General features: G+C 39.4%; 1 protein-coding gene across 1 annotated transcript in view; it reads left to right on the forward strand.

Annotated features, from left to right (window-relative positions):
* Nucleotides 1-20,483, forward strand: part of cacna1db (calcium channel, voltage-dependent, L type, alpha 1D subunit, b) — a 92,351-nt gene extending 71,868 nt beyond the window's left edge. The window contains exons 42-51 of the mRNA XM_080897722.1: nt 2,310-2,446; nt 3,005-3,121; nt 3,413-3,855; nt 7,290-7,316; nt 9,015-9,155; nt 9,460-9,617; nt 11,569-11,681; nt 11,793-11,927; nt 12,573-12,758; nt 16,185-20,483. Coding sequence (XP_080753848.1) covers nt 2,310-2,446; nt 3,005-3,121; nt 3,413-3,855; nt 7,290-7,316; nt 9,015-9,155; nt 9,460-9,617; nt 11,569-11,681; nt 11,793-11,927; nt 12,573-12,758; nt 16,185-16,490 — 1,763 coding nt within the window. The 3' untranslated portion in view covers nt 16,491-20,483. The remainder of the gene's footprint in view (nt 1-2,309; nt 2,447-3,004; nt 3,122-3,412; nt 3,856-7,289; nt 7,317-9,014; nt 9,156-9,459; nt 9,618-11,568; nt 11,682-11,792; nt 11,928-12,572; nt 12,759-16,184) is intronic.
* Nucleotides 20,484-20,501: the final 18 nt, after the last annotated feature.

A 20,501-nucleotide genomic window follows, 5' to 3' on the forward strand; every position in this document is an offset into this window, starting at 1 on the left:
ACCTTATTCCTTTCAGTTGAAAAGTGTCACTGTTACCCACAATGATGTGTTTCATATGTTTAACGATAACTCAAACAGCATCTTCTCATAAAGTAGTCAGTTTGTTGGAGAGTCAGTTTTATAATCTAAGTGAGAGGCTTTCACATTGTTGTGCTAGCGTAGCAGCTCCATCTTTTCTATGCTTGTACTGCATGTCTTTGTGTGCATTAGCTCGCTAACCGCTCTCTTTTCTTTTTCGCCAAGCCTCTCTGTTCTACAGCTTCCTTTGTTTTCAGTCACTGGCCTTCCTTTCTTCTCTTTCTGCCGTCCTGAGCTCTTTGGAGCAGTTCTGTTTTAGTCTGGTGGCATGAAGCTACTGATACCTCACTTACTTCATCGGGCTCTGTCCAGAAAGGGAATCCACATGTGGACATAGTTATGATCCCTTTACACCAGGATGCTTTTGTTCTTAAGAAAAACAAAAAGAGTCAGGGATTATTGGTTTTGAGATGTTGCTCACACGTGTAAAATCAGTTCATTCGTTTTCAGCAAACTAATACTTGAATTAAGGCAAGGAGTTCCTTAAAAACGCGAATCGTAAAAATCCCCAAATGCGATTTTTCTGGGGGAAAAAATCTTACTTAATTGTTAAGTAAGATTTCATCCTTCCTGTCGAGGAGTTACATGTTTTTGAAAATGAAATTGGTGAGGCTATGTATTTACTAAACTACAAGAAATTAGCAATTTCGAATGATCCAGTCATTCTTTTCTGCTTATCCAATCAGGCTCGTGGGGAGCCTGAAGCCTATCCCAGCTATCCCAGGTAGAGGCAGGGTCACCAGTCTGTCACACAGACATGACCAGACTTACTCAGATCATCAGTTTCTGATTTTAAAATACAGATGAGCATTTTTAAAATACCTTTTTTGGCTCTATATCTTTGGTCCTTTCTGAACAGAGCCCTGTGCAGCTTAACTCTGGCTGTGTTGTGTGTGTAGAGAAACGAGTCTGATACCTAAAGATGGATCATAACCACATAAAGGTCACCGCTCTCTTTGGACCCCTGGAGGGAATATTGGCCACAACATTTGTCACGTTTACTCAGTTCCCCTCCAGTTAAAATGGGTTATGGAGAGGTGGTGACAAACCGAGAGAAAACCACTTGTTTCTTGCACACAGTGATTCAGCTGGCTTTTTTTGTTATTGTCCAGCATCTCTCCCCGTTCTGCTTCAGCAGCGACTTATCTGAGAGAATTAGAGCCAAGCCCAATAAGCCTCCCTGCATGGCAGATAGTGTGCACTGTCATCGCTTCCCTTCTGGCTAAACTAAGTTTATGTTTTGTGTCTTGATAGAAGATCTGTAGAGCTTACCCTTGCTTCTATAAACCTTTTACTCTGCTGTTTTCTTGCATGCGCTTCTTGCTACAGATCATATCATTGGTCTAACACATAAAACACTTCTGCTTGTCTGTCTCGGAAATCATAGATGCTTAAATTTTAGTTAAGTCTTCAGTCACTGTACAATATGTGCAGGCATAAATGCTTCGGTTTATTTGAATTGATAATAAACATGCGTCTGCGTCCTTATTTTTATTTTTTTTAGAAATCTGTTATATAAACTTCATTTTTGAAGATTGTGCTTCACTTTTTTGAGCGAGGTTTTTGTGTATTTGTGGTTTTTTGTATGTTGCAGGAGTCTTTCATAACTTCGTGCATTTTAGAAATGAAGCAAGATACAAGCTGCAGGCTTAAATGTTATCAGTCATCAAGATTAATCTTGCTGTACATGATTTTCTGAGAGCAAACGTCTTTTGCAGAGGTAGACAGTCAGATACTCAGCTGTTATTAACAGTTCTGAGTTTATATCTTTATTTCTTTGTTTACTATGAATCTGACAGTACTTAGTAATAGGCCTGAGAAAAGACATATTTTTCATGTGCTCAAAAAATGTGCTCATGCATGCAGCAGTTGTTAACCTCTTGGAGCTTCTTAGGCAGAAAGGTCAGTGTCCTGGTTAAGCATTGAGGATTTATGGCATTTTGGGATTATCGGTCAGTACTCTTTTGGCATTTGGAATAAAGCTAAAATATTTGGTTTCATTTCCAAGATGTTGTCTCTTTTCCCAACATGCTGCAGTAGTGGTGCTTCATGATTGTGATTTTTTTTTAAGTTGTGAGGACACATTAAATGTTCTCTGAGCTGGTGACATAGCAGCAGTAGGAGTAACTGGCTGAGTATTTTGAATCTTGAGTGCATGGATATGAGCTGATTTTCGGTGTTGAGGTGTTTTGGTGTTGACCTGGGAGGCTTTGGTGTGTCTGCTCACTCAGATGACGAGGTAACAGTGGGGAAGTTCTATGCCACCTTCCTGATACAGGACTACTTCAGAAAGTTCAAGAGGCGCAAGGAGCAAGGTCTTGTGGGAAGGCGCTCATGGGAGAGGCTGAATACCACCTTGGCTCTACAGGTGAGGAAAGTGCAACGTTTCAGTCAGTCAATTCAGTGCACAGTGAGTAATTTATGGAGTCTAAGTGAGCAGTTCATCCAAATTAATTAAGGTGAGCACTATCAAACAGTCAGTTTTGACTCATTTTTGCAATAAAAGCCTTTCTTTGTGCTCATCACATTACGGGCACATGAATAAACAATAATCACTACCTACTACAAGTCACTGAGTCAGGTGTTCTGTGGAACTTTCCAATGAGACCTTTGGCAACATATCATAATCAGGAGTGGGGGAATCATGTGGGAAATCTGGAAAAACCAAACCCTGTTTGCACACAGTCTGTTAACAAAAGAAGAGAAAGCATGTCTATTATGATGTGGGCGCAGTGGCTCTTGCCTTTCTTCCCGTCTTTTGTAAACATCAGTCAAATCTGAAAAAACTCTAAAAGATTGATGACAATCTTTAAACAGATGTTTTGTTCATTTGTTCGGGAAGATTTCTTTTCATGCATGAGAACATCGAAATGTTTGTTAACAACAATACTAATGAGGTTTGCTTTGACACACGTCCTTTTTGCAGGCTGGCTTGCGTACACTGCATGACATTGGACCAGAAATCCGTCGTGCCATATCGTGTGACCTCCAGGAGGAAGGACTAGTAGATGAAAATGCAGAGGAAGAGGAGGAAATCTACAGAGTAAGATTTCCAGAGAAATTCCCCTGATGTGCACAGGAGTGTGTTAATGCGATTCCTACGAATGTCCTTTGTTGTTTTTGTTCTTAATGCCACTTAACTCTGTGACTGATATGCTTCCAACACATCTCAATAAGTCACTCACTTCATTGCATAGAATTTTCCAGGAAATCTGAGAATGGATATTTTGTTAAACTGTCACTGGTTCTCTCTGGTAGAAAAGAGTATGTTCTGAGTTTAGTTTCATTTATTAAGCAGTCATATTTAGTCTTCATTTCTGGTGTCTCCGTGCAGCGTAATGGCAGCCTTTTTGGGAACCATGTCAACCACATAGGTGGGGATCAGCAAGGCTCTTCTCACCCCACCACCGTCACACAGCGGCCACTACAGATCCTGCCCTTCTCCAGCGCTGCCTCGACCGAGCCCCCGCAAATCGTCAGGAGAGCCAGCAGTAACGATAGAGAAGGAGAGACAGAACTGAACTCTTCACCAATCCTGTGCAATCAACTTCATCACACCACTCATTACCCTCACTGTAATTCCACTTGTGTTCAGTCGCCAATACCTTCCAATGCCAACCTCAACAATGCCAATGTGCCCTCACTTCTCTCCATGACCATTGCGAGGCAGCAGAAGTGTTTAATACGGAGTCGCCCATCCTCCACCAGAAACGCATCATCAACAACTACTTACAGCAAAGGACTGCAAGGCAAGCCTTGGAAGTCGCACTCCACAAGGTTGGTTGAAGGACACATAAGTGCAGTGTTAAAATCCACAGTAGCTATGCACATTTGTTGCATGGTCCTTTTCTTTGTGTAGAATAAAGCACCCGTTTTGAAGTGGGTTTAATAAACACACTGCAATGTGGAGAGAAACATCCCAGCCAAGGATCATCTCTGCCGCCCTCACATCTTATATATACACACACAGACAAAGACCTTCCACAACTCTTACATGCTGGCCCATCTCATGGGGGATGAGGGCTATACCCTCAGGCACATCCATAAAGCCTTGTCACTTACAGAGAGAATCATGACCCTATTTTCTGTCAGCTTAAGATTTACATTCCTGATAAGCAGAAGGAGTTCCACTATCTATTTAACATCTCCCATGAACTTACAATGGCCTCACTGTGTGCGCATATATGTGTGATAGAGCATAAGGCCCATTTGTAGTGCACATGCATACAACTAAGTAAAAAAGCAATATGGTTAAAATATTTGTATTTAATACATGAATAAATAAATCTGCCAGTACAACTGTTTACACTTACACTAACAAAGTATGTTAATGACTTTTTCCCCTGACATTTCAGAAGTTTGGTCTGGCAGTGCACTGTATGATATAATGTACAGTGGGGCAAAAAAGTATTTAGTCAGCCACCGATTGTGCAAGTTCCCCCACCTAAAATGATGACAGAGGTCAGTAATTTGCACCAGAGGTACACTTCAACTGTGAGAGACAGAATGTGAAAAAAAAATCCATGAATCCACATGGTAGGATTTGTAAAGAATTTATTCGTAAATCAGGGTGGAAAATAAGTATTTGGTCAATAACAAAAATACAACTCAATACTTTGTAACATAACCTTTGTTGGCAATAACAGAGGTCAAACGTTTACTATAGGTCTTTACCAGGTTTGCACACACAGTAGCTGGTATTTTGGCCCATTCCTCCATGCAGATCTTCTCGAGAGCAGTGATGTTTTGGGACTGTCGCCGAGCAACAAGGACTTTCAACTCCCGCCACAGATTTTCTATGGGGTTGAGGTCTGGAGACTTGCTAGGCCACTCCAGGACTTTCAAATGCTTCTTACGGAGCCACTCCTTTGTTGCCTGGGCGGTGTGTTTTGGATCATTGTCATGTTGGAAGACCCAGCCTCGTTTCATCTTCAAAGTTCTCACTGATTGAAGGAGGTTTTGGCTCAAAATCTCACGATACATGGCCCCATTCATTCTGTCCTTAACACGGATCAGTCGTCCTGTCCCCTTGGCAGAAAAACAGCCCCATAGCATGATGTTTCCACCCCCATGCTTCACCGTAGGTATGGTGTTCTTGGGATGCAACTCAGTATTCTTCTTCCTCCAAACACGACGAGTTGAGTTTATACCAAAAAGTTCTACTTTGGTTTCATCTGACCACATGACATTCTCCCAATCCTCTGCTGTATCATCCATGTGCTCTCTGGCAAACTTCAGACGGGCCTGGACATGCACTGGCTTCAGCAGCGGAACACGTCTGGCACTGCGGGATTTGATTCCCTGCCGTTGTAGTGTGTTACTGATGGTGACCTTTGTTACTTTGGTCCCAGCTCTCTGCAGGTCATTCACCAGGTCCCCCCGTGTGGTTCTGGGATCTTTGCTCACCGTTCTCATGATCATTTTGACCCCACGCGATGAGATCTTGCGTGGAGCCCCAGATCGAGGGAGATTATCAGTGGTCTTGTATGTCTTCCATTTTCTGATGATTGCTCCCACAGTTGATTTTTTCACACCAAGCTGCTTGCCTATTGTAGATTCACTCTTCCCTGTCTGGTGCAGGTCTACAAAACTTTTCCTGGTGTCCTTCGAAAGCTCTTTGGTCTTGGCCATGGCGGAGTTTGGAGTCTGACTGTTTGAGGCTGTGGACAGGTGTCTTTTATACAGATGATGAGTTCAAACAGGTGCCATTCATACAGGTAACGAGTGGGGGACAGAAAAGCTTCTTACAGAAGACGTTACAGGTCTGTGAGAGCCAGAGATTTTCCTTGTTTGAGGTGACCAAATACTTATTTTCCACCCTGATTTACGAATAAATTCTTTACAAATCCTACCATGTGGATTCATGGATTTTTTTTTTCACATTCTGTCTCTCACAGTTGAAGTGTACCTCTGGTGCAAATTACTGACCTCTGTCATCATCACTGCATTTCGTTGCACTGTACCTGTGCATGTGCAATGACAATAAAGTTGAATTCTATTCTATTCTATCATTTTAAGTGGGGGAACTTGCACAATCGGTGGCTGACTAAATACTTTTTTGCCCCACTGTATATCATTACATTATAGTTCACTGCATTAGAAAGATCTCAGTTTTGTAGTGTTTTATCAGTATGTATTTAACAAATGATCGCTTTTATAGATTCATTCATCTGCATGTTCTACACATATTCTCGGTTACATTGAGTCCTATGAAAAACTAAGTGCACCCCTTTATTCAGTGGCTTGTAGAACCACCTTTAACTGTGCTAACTTGAACGGTCGTTTTCTTTATGTCTTTATCGCTCACATCATTGTGGAGGAATTTTGACCAACTCTTCTTTACTACATTATTTCAGATCATTGACGTTTGCAGGTATTCATTTATGCGCCGCTTTCCAAAGGTCCCATTTAAATTGTCTTGAGGGCTGGGCTCTGCAAACTCTGTAGATTTCCTGCTGTGCCTGGGATCGTTGTCCTGTTGCACGTCCCAATTCGGGTTAAGCATTAGCTGTCAGAAAGACGGCCTCACATTTGACTACTACTACTACTTACTTTGGTATACAGAGGAGTTCATGATCAACTCAATGACTGTGAGGTGTCTTGGTCCTGTGGCTGCAGAACAAGCACATATCATCATCCTTCCACTAACGTACTGGTATGAGGTGTTTGTGCATTATACTGTAGCCAAACTTCTCTATTTTGGTCTCACATGTCCAAAGGGCATTGTTGCAGAAGTCTTGCATTTTTTCAGAGGAAATTTTGCAAACCTAAACCATGCTGCCATCTTTTTTTGAGAGAGAAAAGGGTTTCCTCTGGCAGCCTTTCTAAACAAGCCAACTTTCTTCAGTCTTCTTCTAATTGTGCTGTCATGAACTTTAAAAAAAACATGCTGAGGCTGTCGGGTCTGACATATTGCACCTGGGTTTGTTGCAGTTCCTAGGAATCCACAGTTTGAATGTTCGGTGGTGTTCATTCTTGGAAAAACCGTGGCATCGTGTGACCTCATTTCTTATCTGTAATTTGTGGATTATTTATAGATCTTGTTTTCTAGCAGGAGCGAAAAACCGACAAGACCATTTAAGCATTTCAGCTTGTATCCTCTTTTCATTTGTCATTGCATGAACCCCCCCTCCCCTCCCCGTCCTGGTTTCCGGTTCCAACAAATCCCTTCTATCTGCCTGATCCATCTCCTCTTCCTGTCCCTGGAGCAGGACACGCTACTATGAGGCCTATATTAGGTATGTACATGATGTTAATGCTCACAGAGCTTCAAAGCATATTGGTTTTGTGTACGATTGTCACAAAACATGTGAAAGCTTCTGACCTTTTAATCCAAAAAATGATAAATGGGCCAGTTTATACAGTATATATGTGGTGACTGGTTGAATTAGCAGTCTATGGGAAAGCAACTCTATGACAATAAGGATTATTACTATTTGTACAAACTCACTTTCAAAGAGTTTTGACATTTTTGCAATGATTTGCAAATTCATATATAAATCTTTTATTCACAGCAGAGCATATTAAATATATCTAGTGTTTAAACTTAGACATTTGACTATTTTGTAAAAAAATATTAGCTTGTTTTAAAGTTGATGGCAGCAACACGTCTAAAAAAGTTAGGACAGGGGGAACAAAAGACTGGAAAAGTTAGTGGTATTAAAAAGAGGATCATAGAGAGGCAACATTTCTCAGAGGTAAAGATGGGAAATATGCAAATAAACTGTAAGTATATGTCACTGTCAGTTGCAGCATAAGATGTGTAACAATTTCAGAATATTCTTCCTCAAATTTGTGAAGATTTTAAATAGATCTTCATCTAAATAAGATCATCAAAAGATTGAAAGAATCTGGAGTGGAACAAGAGTAAAAATCGGTACTGCAGGCTGTTAATCTTCAGGCCCTCAGCCAATACTGCATTAAAAACAACATTGTCTTTAGTGCCATCCATAAATGCAGATTAAAGCTGTAGAGTCTGTGTTTCCACAGGCCCCGCTAGTTTAGAGACTTATTCCTCATGAAGAACAAAACCAAGACAGAACATCTTCAACCGGTCTTTTACTCGCTAACGAGGAAAGGCTTGGTCAGAACCAGCCTCCTCCCAGAACTTCGAGAGGCTCGAGAGGGGGTCAGACAAAGGAATGTCCTTGATCCTATAGTTTGAACTGAGCCTTTACAAATTTAAGAAAAATAATGACAACATTCAACAATCTGACTTAACAAAAGCTCTACCATACAAAGAAGAAGCCATATATGAACATGATCTAAACATGCTGTCATCTCTGGGCCAAAACTCAGTGAAAATGGAAGTCAGACAAACTGAACTGTGAAATTCTTTCTGGAAAACTTGAACACTGGACTAAAGATGGTGTGGACGACTTGTTGTTATCAGTGCTCAAGCTCTACAGCTCTGTGGGTGGCATTAGCACCTGTGGAATTGGCACCTTGCAAATGCACTATTATTGCTGAGAGGTACTACAGTTTTAGAGCAGCATAAGCTCCCATCCAGAACACCTGTTTTTCTGATACAGAAAAACTTCTCCTAAGAGTCAAGTAATTGGACTTTTCAGTTCTCAGATGTTTGTGGACTGCTAATTAAAGTGGAAGGGATGCTACACAGTGGTGAAAATGGCCCTATCCAAATTTTTCTGTGCTTTTTCTGTGCTGTCATCAAATTCAAAATGACCTTTTTGTTTTTGAATTGAAAGTAAATATTGTAACACATTCGATGTGTTTTCTGTGTTCTATTTAATTTTAAAAAGGAGTCAAGTTTTTATGTTTGCAAATCACCAAATTCAGCTTTTACCTATATTCTATACAGCATCCCAACTTTTTTAGAATGCGGATGCAATAATCTGAAGAAAACAGATGATAATGGTTAATCCAATCCAGCGACATCAGTATGATTTACTGTGTCTTTGCTGTTTGGATGCCAGGTCAGAGAGCAGCGGAGCACTTTATCCCACCATTCGTCGAGAGGAGAGGGGCAATGGGGACAGCGATGAAGAGAGAGGCTCAGGCGAGTACTTCAGTGGGGAGGAATTTCATGAAGATGACATCATGCTCACAAAGGAAAGGTAATTCTGGAAAAGAAAAGTCGGTTTAATCTAATCTGAGGAAAGCGTGAGATAAAATTGACACACCAGCTACGTAAATGCAGCCGTGGTTTTACTACTGTGTACCGATGACTTCACGGAAGTATTTTCTTTCCTCTGAGTTCAGCTGTTTTATATCTAGATTGAGCACTTGTGGTTTATGCTGGTGGTTAATGTCACCAGTCTGTTACTTTTCTGTGTAACTTTCTTTCCACTGTTTGCGTCCCGTGACATCATAGTTACAGATAAAGTTAATTTTCAAAGTCTTTATCTTTTTGTGTCAAAGGTTGTCCAACAATGAATGCCATGATGATGCAGAGGGAGATTTTGACCTCGTTTCCAGGGGTGACTGCCAGTCTGAAAGTTACTGTGACGATGATCAACAGCCAATCTACCAGGACAGCAGGGCGTCACCCAGGAAATGGTTTTTACCCTCACCTCAAGGTGAACTGATACTTTTTTGTTTTTGTCACTACACCTGTGAAATTTAATAAAGGATCATTTTACTTGTTGTTTGCAAGAAATTTCTCAAGTCAGATGTTTATTAGCTGATTCAGGCAAATTGATCTCACATCTGTGAACTATGCAGAACTTACTCATTTGTACCATTCATTTTGAATCAGTACTGTCATTGCATGGTACACTACTGTATGTAAATTATTGTTAAACGGCTAGAGTGTCATCTAGCTAGGTTCATAGAGAAATTACCTTGTTGTTGAAAGAAAAGAACTTTTTTTTTACTCATCCAATATAACATGAATTGATGAGAACTGTTGTAAATTAATGGATAACAGAATAAGAGTCTGACTGATGTAGGATTTTAAAAATAGATTAAAAAAAAAATATTTGGTGAGTAAAATTTGAATATATAGAGGCTAAAAATGATTTTCTTTAGGGCACAAAAAACATAAACAGATTTGAATAACATTTATTATTTTTGGTGACTTATCACTCCTTATTAAAGAAAAGGATTTTTATTTAAAAATAAATTTCATTTACAACTCCCTGTAGATTATTCACTTATGTTCTGCACGACTCTGCTCAGATTAGCACGTTGTTGTGTTTTGTGTTCCATACAGATGTGTCGCTAGATGTGTCCTCTGTTGGACAAAAAATGCAACATCAACTCTCTTAACATGATTGAAGGATGTTTTTCATGTTTTTTTTCTTTATTTTTTCTTTTTTTAATGTTCCCTTATCGGCTGTTATATAGGCCGAAACATATATACTTACAAATAGCTAATATTACTCGCTAATATTGGTGAACTGGCACGGAATCATTAATAATAATTCACTTTTTTTTTTGTAGTTCCAGTGGCACATTGTGTTAAACTTATGAAAGTTTATTGTGTTAACAGTTTTATGTTATATGTTAGCACAGATAAGAACTGTGTTATTTTTTTTAAAGGACTAATAAACTTGGCTAACTGACTGAAGGACTCCACATGGGAAGAAGCATAAAAATCTACAAAAATATTCACTACTGCCTTCAAGCACAAAAACACTCTCCATCAGATAATATTTGTTTAGCTGCTAGCTGATAACCGTTGTGATAGCCAGAGATGTACTTGATGTACTTCTCTGCTAGTGCACTGACGCATATCACTGCTCTCACGCTCTGTTTAAAGCAATGCAGGTGCGCACTGGTTTATCAAATCTTGAGGTTTTTTGTTTGTTTTTTTGTTTAATTAGATTTTCATACCCTAGAAAATAGCCTTCTTTCCTTAGGATAAGAATACCAGCTCATACGTCACACAGTCAGGAAGGCAGAGCAGAACAGTTAACTGGAATCTGTTGCGCTGATGAGCATAGAAAGCACCTATTAATGGTCATTTAGCAGTTTGATAAGATAAGATAACCTTTATTAGTCCCACACGTGGGAAATTTGTTTTGTCACAGCAGGAAGTGGACAGTGCAAGTTATGAAGCAAAAATTAGAATACAATAAGAATAAATACAGTACACAACTGTACAGAATAGAATAAAATAAAATACTATATACAGTAGAATAAAATAGAATAAAATATACAATAAGATAAAAATAGAATACAAATGCTATATACAACTGAGTAAAAATACAACAATGCCAGAAAAGATTATTGCACTTAGTGTTATTGCACATGTGTGGATGTGTGTGTTTGATCAGTCTGACAGCAGTGGGGAGGAAAGACCTGCGAAATCTCTCCGTCCCACACCGTGGGTGCCGCAGTCTCCCACTGAAGGAGCTGCCCAGTGCTGTCACAGTCTGCTGCACGGGGTGGGAGATGTTGTCCAACAGGGATGATAAGCATAAAAGAAAACAACATGTCATTGCAATAATTGCAGTTGTCTATAAATGTCTGTGGATTTATGATGAATGATTGCATTAATCACTACTGTTTTCTGTGTCCTCTCAGCCTCCAACAGACCAACATTCAACTTTGAGTGTCTTCGGAGAAGAAATAGTGGAGACGGTGCTCCTCCTTCTCCATCATGCACAGCTCTTCCACTACACCTGATGCAGCAGCATGTACCTACACCTTTTTGGGGCATTAATATTGTGATGATGAAGGAATGGCACCTCTAAGGACTGTTGTTTTTTTACGTTTTGTTTTTTATCTCGGCTCTCAATCACTCACAGGTGATGGCGGTGGCCGGTCTCGACGCAAGCAAAATTCACCGTCTTTCTCCCACAAGGTCCATGCGTTCGTGGGCCACACCTCCTGCCTCCCCAGTTAGCCGTGACTTCTCGCCCAGTTACACGCCCCTTATACAGGTCTCATTATTGAGTTGTTCTTGGCAACCCCCCCACCCCCACCAAACTACTGTTTGGGCCATTATATGGATACACCATAATAACATGGGAATGGTTGGTGATATTAAAGTCCTGTTTGTGGCACATTAGTATATGTGAGGGGGCAAACTCCTCAAGATGGGTGGTGACCATGGTGGCCATTTAGAAGTCTTGGATACAACTTTTGTTTTTTCAATAGGAAGAGGGCCATGTGACACATCAAACTTATTGGTAATGTCACAAGAAAAACAATGCTGTGCTCGGTTTCAGCGTAACTTTATTCTTTCATGAGTTATTTACACGTTTCTGACCACTTATAAAATGTGTTCAATGTGCTGTCCATTGTGTTGGATTGTCAATGCAACCCTCTTCTCCCACTCTTCACACACTGATAGCAACACCGCAGGAGAAATGCCAACCATTCCCATGTTATTACAGTGTATCCATATAAATGGCCCACCCTGTATATATCTATCTATCTATATATCTATATCTATCTATATATCTATATCTATCTATCTATCTATATATATATATATATATATATATATATATATATATATATATATATATATATATATATATATATATATATATATATATATATGAATATGTTTGTGTGTATAGGTGGATTGGCGCAGTCCTGGCAGTGTGGCCAGCATCCCTGGAGCAGTGAAGAGGAGTTCATGGTACACAGATAGTCAGGATGGCCCTCCCAGCCAAAGCCATTCTCCGTCACGTCTGCATTTACCCGCAGAGTGCTGCTCGCACTGCCTGCAAAAGAGAGGCAGTGCCAACAGTCTGGTGGAAGCTGTGAGTACATAACAAATGCTCTGTTGTTGTTACCGTGCATTTTTTTAATCCATAGACCCTCACAAAGTAGGATAAGAGATCTGGTGATATTTCATTTATACACTGCTCGAAAAAGTTGAAAGTAAAACTTTTTAATCAAAGTGTAGCATCAAGCCAAGTCAACATACAGGATATTGATCTGGTCAGTTAAATAGCATAAGGGGTTTTTCATCAGTTTCAGCTGCTTTGGTGTTTTATAGGTGAAGACCACTGACATTTTTCCCTCCTCATCTTTTTACTTTTGCCTTTAGCTAGGCTCAGTGTCACTACTGTTATTATGAGGTGATACCTGGACCCTACAGAGGTTGCAAAGGTAGTCCAGCTCCTCCAGGGTGGCACATTGAAACGTGCCAATGCCATAAGAATTACTGTGTGTTCGAGCAGTCTCGACAGCGTGGAGGAGATAAGGCTGTAGAAGGTCCTTAACCCATCATCAGAACGGGTATCTGCTCCTTTGTGCAAGGAGGTACAGGATGAGTACTGCCTGAGCTACAAAATGACCTTCAGCAGGCCACTGGTTTGAATGTCTCTGACCAAACAATCATTAATAGACTTCATGAGGGTGGCCTGAAAGCACAATGTCTTCTAGTGGGCCCTGTGCTCACTGCTTGGCATTTGCCATAGAATACCAGAATTGGCAGGTCCACCAGTGGCACCGTGTGCTTTTCACGGATGAGAGGAGGTAACTCTGAGCACATGTGATGGATGTGAAAGGGTCTGGAGAAGCCGTGGAGAATAATATGCTGCCTGTAACATCGTTCTGTAACATCCTTGGACCCACTGTCAGACCCTACACTGGTGCAGTGGGTACTGGGCTTCTCCTGGCGCAAAACAATATCCGGCTTCATGAGGTGAGAGTATGTTTGCAGCTCCTGCACTCTACACTCGCCTGAGTTAATTCAAATATAACACTTGGGACATCATGTTTTGGTCCGTCCGATTCAGGTAGCGTGAATCTCAGACTCTCCAGGAGCTCAGTGATGTCCGGATCAGATCTGGGTGGAGATTCCAAAGGACACCATTCACGTCTCAATAGGATGTTTTCAGGCATGCATACAAGCAGATGGGGGCCAAACAAACTACTGAGTACCATTTTAAGTGACTACAATAAAATTGGACCATTGGACCATTTTTTCACTTTGAATTTCAGGGTGTCTTTGAATTTTGTTCTCTGTAGTACACTGTTAAAAAAAACATCCTAAAACAACGGTAATATTCCGGCAGCTGGGGCGCCAAAATACGACCGTGAAATAACAGAAAATAACTGTCCCATAAAAATACGGTTATTTTCAGTAATGAAAATACAATTAGTTGCGCTAATTTGACATGGGATCTCGCCTTTTTCAAGTGCCGCTAAACATTAAATCAGGAACATGTTAATGTGATTAAACAATGAAATCATCTATAAATAGGAAAAAAAAACATCTTAAAAAAACGGTAATATTCTGGCAGCTGGGGCGCCAAAAATACGACCGTAAAATAACAGAAAATAACTGTCCCATAAAAATACGGTTAATTTCAGTAATGAAAATAGAGTTTGTTGCGCTAATTTGACATGGGATTCTGCCTTTTCCAAGTGCTTTTAGACATTAAATTAGGAACATTTTTACGCGATCAAACAATGAAATTACCTATAAACAAGGTCACTGAATGTGGAAATATGAATCATAATACGTAAATGTACAGAAATATACAGTTAACAGTTGGTTTAAGTAATAATTGATTGCATGCCCTGGGACAGACTGACAGAGGCGAGGCTGCCATATCGCACCATCGGCCCCTTTGGCCATCACTAGTAGGCGGTAGGTGAAGAGTCTTAACCACGGACACAACGACAGAGAGTGTCCGAGCCGGGGCGCGAACCGGCAATCTTTTGATCACAAGGCGAACTGCCAACTCTTGAGCCACGAACGGCCTAACTAGCAACGATAATAATACTTATGTGATGTAACACAAGCTTATAGGGATCATGTTATATACTTTTCCATAGCATTACATTTGAATTCAACAGTTCAATCTTTCAAATAACGGACAGATATTTGTGAAATCATGATACATTTGTGAATGTATTTTAACAATCTAAATATGCATATGTACAGACAGATACATTTAATAATCATGACAATTATGTTGTATTACATTACAGTGATTTAACGTTAATTTACATTCAAAATGTGAAGTCAAAGTCTATTTACGTAACTTTAATGATATTCTAGAAGAACAGAACATTACTGTAAAATGCAGTAAAATACCTTCATATTAGGGTTTTTTCCTACGGTCGCAGCCATACCCGCGACCTTGTTGTTAGTTCACATTCATTGGCCGATGCTTAGCATCATGTTATTTATATTAATTGCAATTCCTACCTCCACATTTCTTTTTCAAAATATATAATTAGCACAGCGTGTCCGTGCAGTGTTTTACATTGTGGCATGCAGAGAAATCTTAACAAAAAAGCTCACAGAGAGAGATTGAGCTTGTTATTGAACCCCAAGCTGGTAAGGGGAGCTCCTTATTAAAACACTTGCGGTGCTACAATATGCCTCAAGGTTCAACAACAGCACAACAGAAGTCACTCATGGTACAGCACTCTCTCTACAAAACAACAGCTGTCAGTGACGCTGCACCACGGCGTAAACACAACATTCAAGATAACAGTTTAAAGTAACATAACCATAAACAATAAAACAAGAACATCTAAACAGCAGCACATGTCCCAAGGAATGATGGGAGACATTTCTGGATGTATTTTTACGATCTAAATATGCATATGTACAACAAAATATATTTAACAAACAAGTAAATTGTGTTTTATTACATTTACAGTGATGTTATGTTATTTTACATTTGACCTGTCAGATCACAGTCTACTTATGTAAATGTAGTGATATTCTAGGAAAACAGTACACATCATTTTCACTTGCATCAAGATATAGACTGATTACACAGTCTATATCAGTATAGATATGCAGCATGATGTTTTCCCCATTGGGGTTGGACATGTTTTCAAAGTGTCCCCTAAATGTTTTTGAGCAGTTTTCTTTCTTGAAGTTTTCATTCTTGAACTTCTTGTTCTGACTCATTTGTGATGTACACCTCAACTTTTCCACTATGTCAAAATGAAAAACATTTTCATAATTACCTTTATTAAAAACAAGTATGGCTGCATGTCCAGGCAGCTAACTCAAGTTGGGAAGCGTGATGAGCAATGCTTCTGTCAGTGAAGCATTCATTTTACAAGTCAACAGGATGTTGCAGAGGTCATCTATTGGCAGCTAAATGAATACTATCTGTAAGACCCAGAATGTGTGGTTCTTGATCTTGCTGAAGATCACTTTTTCCACTTCATGGTTTCAGCTTTAATTATCTCCTGACTGCTCTCCACAGGTGCTGATTTCTGAAGGTTTGGGGAAATACGCCAGGGACCCTAAATTTGTGTCAGCAACTAAACATGAGATTGCAGACGCCTGCGAGATGACCATTGATGAAATGGAGAGTGCCGCCAGTAACCTGCTGAATGGGACCATGGGTAATGGCAACACAGGGAGGAAAGAGAGCGTTGGCTCGGATTCGCATGCCAGTGCAAATATTAGGGACCACAGCATCCGTGACTACAGCGATGAGGAACCATATGTGGCTGTGAAATGTGAGGAGGACCTAACAGATGAGATGATGTGCATCACCTCACTATAACAGCAGCTCACACTGGGATATATTTAGGATTTTTTTCAATTGAATTTTTACTACTGCTCTACGGTGAGGGGACACCTCTATTCAAGTGCATCATGCAATAATGAAAATGTGTAAAACACAGATGGATAAGAGAGCAAAGTGCCTTGTTTTCTCTTAAGAAATGATGAAGAAATGGTTGGGTTTCTGGAAAATTTAGCAAACCAGAGGGAATCAAATCTGTCTGCCAACCAGTCTGCCATCTAGTGAGAATTCAAACCTCTAAATTGGGTTTTTCTTTATTGTTACACTGGTTTCTTACAGCAGGAAAAACTCAAATGTAGGTTTTCTAACACAGATTTTAGGAATCAGCTTCAGTTCAAGGTGATAATGGGTCGGCCCAGCTGCATTGTTCTAAAATAAATCTAAACTGTTTACTCGATATATAAAGAGCCAAAAAAACAAAAAGTGTTCCACCGTTTCAATCATTTTTAGATTGCAGTGCATGATTTTGTTTTTCCCAAAGAAGCTGATTTTGTTAAAACAATTTTAGAAAAATATCCAAAGCATTCAACTAACTTACGTTCCAGTTTAGATGTCTGAAAAAAAAAAAAAACCACCAGCGCCAGGTCAGCGTATGGTTGTCCAGTCATTCCAAGCTTCCCTGTATTTCGTTGCCAGATCCATGTATATAAATAATGTGTGATTTTAAACCTTTTATTGGTCATGTTAGCAAACACTGGTTGTTCGCATTACATTATTACCTTCGTGACTCGATTTAGAGTAAAAAAAACTAAAACAAAAAACTTGACAGAAACAGTTTTTTTCTTAGTAGTCTTGATCACTTAAACTTCTCTGGGTTCACAGTTCAGGATTTCAGGGCTAAGCTTGGCTATGTCTCTGTTTTTGACTTGAAAAGGAAATCACATATCAGTAAGAAAAATAACATGTCTTTGTCCTCAGGCATATCCTCCTTCTTCATGTAATCACGGACACATTCTCTTAAGTCCTCCCTTTAAACTAACAGCAGTGCTACATTCAAGGAGTTTGATCAAGCTACACACCCTAAAAATAAAGGAATATTAGGATGATGTGTGTCACTCGCTGCTGTGTGTCACTCACTGCCCTTGATGATCCTTAACTTTGAAGACTGAGTTTTCTTTGTTAAGCCCTTTACTCAGATATGCAATGATGGACTACTATGAATCACTATTCCCCCTGAATCACTCTGAGATCAGCAACAGTAGATCATCTCTGAGGTTTCTGTGTGATGTGGCTCAATAGTGAATGAGACCCAGACTACTCATGTTTTAAAAATAATTACTCACTGACAGGATGAAGTTATCTTTGGCAGTTCTTGAAGGTGAAACAAAAATAAAAGCAAAGACCACCAGAGTTTCTTTGTGCCACAGATGACACATCAAGTAAACCATTTATTTCCTCCACTGCTGCAAAACTCTTTGTTGTTTTTGCAATGGAATGAATAAGACCATACAGGTCTCTACATAATGGGCGACTATTTACTGGATTGCCTGACAATATACTATGTCAGTATATTTGCTATTGTAATGAAATGACTGCTGTTGCCTTTTATCTGTTGGAGTTGTTTTTGTCAAGACAAAGAGCACAACTTGGGGGAAATCGTAGTAAAGCGTTTCTGCACCACTAATGGGTGTTTGTCTCCCACTGCCAACTATAAAGCCTTCAGATTAATTTAAACAAAAAACAACATACCAAGTGATGGATAGGCAATCTTTCTTTTTTTCTTACTCTAAATACTGCTGTAAGGGCAATTTGTTCTGTACAATCAAAGGGCTCCTATAAAACCAAAACAAGGGAATGCTTGGTTACATTGTAACCCTGGTTCTCTGAGTGTAGAGACTCTCTCCACTCAACTACATATTTCATTTATGAGTTGGAGAGATAGTCTGGACAGAATAGAGAACACTCGTCCATACTCAGATGCGTCAAATGTTTTTTGTTACCAAAATTACTGAGGTTTATTTATTTATCTATTGTGACTAAAAGTTGACTAAAGGGTCTAAATCCGGTGCCGGTGTTTGCTATTGGACATTCTGATGATGTAGATATACAGATGTACAGATGTATAAGCAGGATACAAGCTGCTATCTGGACTATCGTTCAGATGGACTGCAAATGCACTCTTTCCTCTTCACTCTAGAAGAGCCTCATACAGGTTTAAGTGGCCAATACAGCTGATAAATGAGACATATGCATTTTTTTAACTGCAAGTAAATTGTTTTTAATGTAGACTTTGAAAAAAATCTTATTACCTCTGTAACTCTCCGGGCCTGTTGGTTAACATGTCAGGGAAACTCTGGTAACGCTGCATTTGCACAAAAGTAGTAATCGGAAACATTTATGTGTGATTTTTTTTTCTTTATTGGCAGCGATCGTCATTGGTTGTCCAAAAGTCCATAGTAATGAATGATGAACCACCAAATCTTTAGTAAAAAACAGTGTTTGTACCCAACATTACAAAGATTAAAGAGAAGTACCAGATTCAACACTGGTCTGATTTCCAAGAAGCCATAAAAAGTCTGAGGTAAACATGCTGGCTTCTATGTGAGACTTTTGTTTTTTATTGAAAACCACCCAACTCCACTCCCCAAGGCATTCAGCTATGCTTTGAATCACTTACGACAGCTTCTTGACCGGAAGCCACCTGCTTAGGAATATAATCTGTCAAAAGTGCACGACTCCAGACAGTTCAGATTTACCCTGTGTCTCACATGCGAGAAACTTGAAACAACAACAGTCACGTGGAGATTATTACTAGTGCAACTACCCAAATGATTTATCATATGAGATAAAATGACAAGGACTGCAAAGCTTTGTTGTGCAACGCAGCTTTATTTTTTTGTACTGTTCCACTGCTTTACAGATGTCTATAAAGTGACAATGATGTATAAAATCTGTACAGCATTTGTAAAAAGTACGCGATTAACTTGAAGATCTCTGCTTTCTATCCAGTTGTATGAAAATTTAAAAAAAGCAAACAAGAATAGCTCTATCTCTACTTTGTAGCATGAGTACTAGTACCTTATAAGTTTTGTACCAATAAAAAGAGAAGCCCTTTTTTGCATACTTGAAGTTTTGCCTGGAATGACAATGAACCTGCTGATTTTTTGTAACGAACACTGAATAAAGACACAAGAACAAGGTCAGGAGGCTTTGTTTAGTGTCAGCACAGAAAAACAACAGAAAGCCTTTGACGGTGTTCACAGTAAGTTTCCCTTCATAATGACAGATAATTTAAACATTCACATCATGTTAGACAATACTGCATTATAATGTAAACCATAAATTCTTTATGATATAGTGCAAAGCTTAATAAGACATACTTATAATTTATGTTAGTGCTTTCATTATAGCTGCTAATACACACTGATTATTCGCTCAAAGTCTAAAATCTCAGCACCGGTGTGTGTCAGTTCAAACTGGACCAAACTCAAACACACTGTAGCCATGTGCAACATATACATGAATTAATACAAATCAAATGTAATCGTGATCTCATAGGCAACAATGATATTACAGTTACATTAAAAACATAGTTTTAAAAAATTCACAACACAATCAGAAAAAAGCTGCTTATAAAAAGTGACACTGAAGATTTTTAGTTTCAAAGTTCTTAGTGCGCGTAAACATAGTGTTAAAACATTTTGCATTAATTACTGTTTATACTAAACAGCTTTCAGGCTGACAGCGGTGCAAAAGCTGTGAGTTATGTAGCTCGAGGATGCAAATTTGGCACATAGCATAAATCAAACAAATCAACTGAGGTGAGTTTTACAGATGCATTGACAGCATTTAGGAGGTCTGTTCCTTTAACTGTCTGTTAAATCTAGAGACGCGTGCATTGGTAGTGTAATCGCTACAAGTCTGATTATAATAATTTCTTTTCCAAGCTTGAATCAGGGTTTGGTCCAGTTTATATTACCACTTCACTTAAGTCTTTTTGGTAAACAATGTATGATCCTTCCCCACAGTTGTCACTAAACAAGTCTGTTT

This window comes from Rhamphochromis sp. 'chilingali', assembly GCF_963969265.1.
Source record: "Rhamphochromis sp. 'chilingali' genome assembly, chromosome: 12".
Classification (NCBI taxonomy): Eukaryota; Metazoa; Chordata; class Actinopteri; order Cichliformes; family Cichlidae; genus Rhamphochromis; species Rhamphochromis sp. 'chilingali'.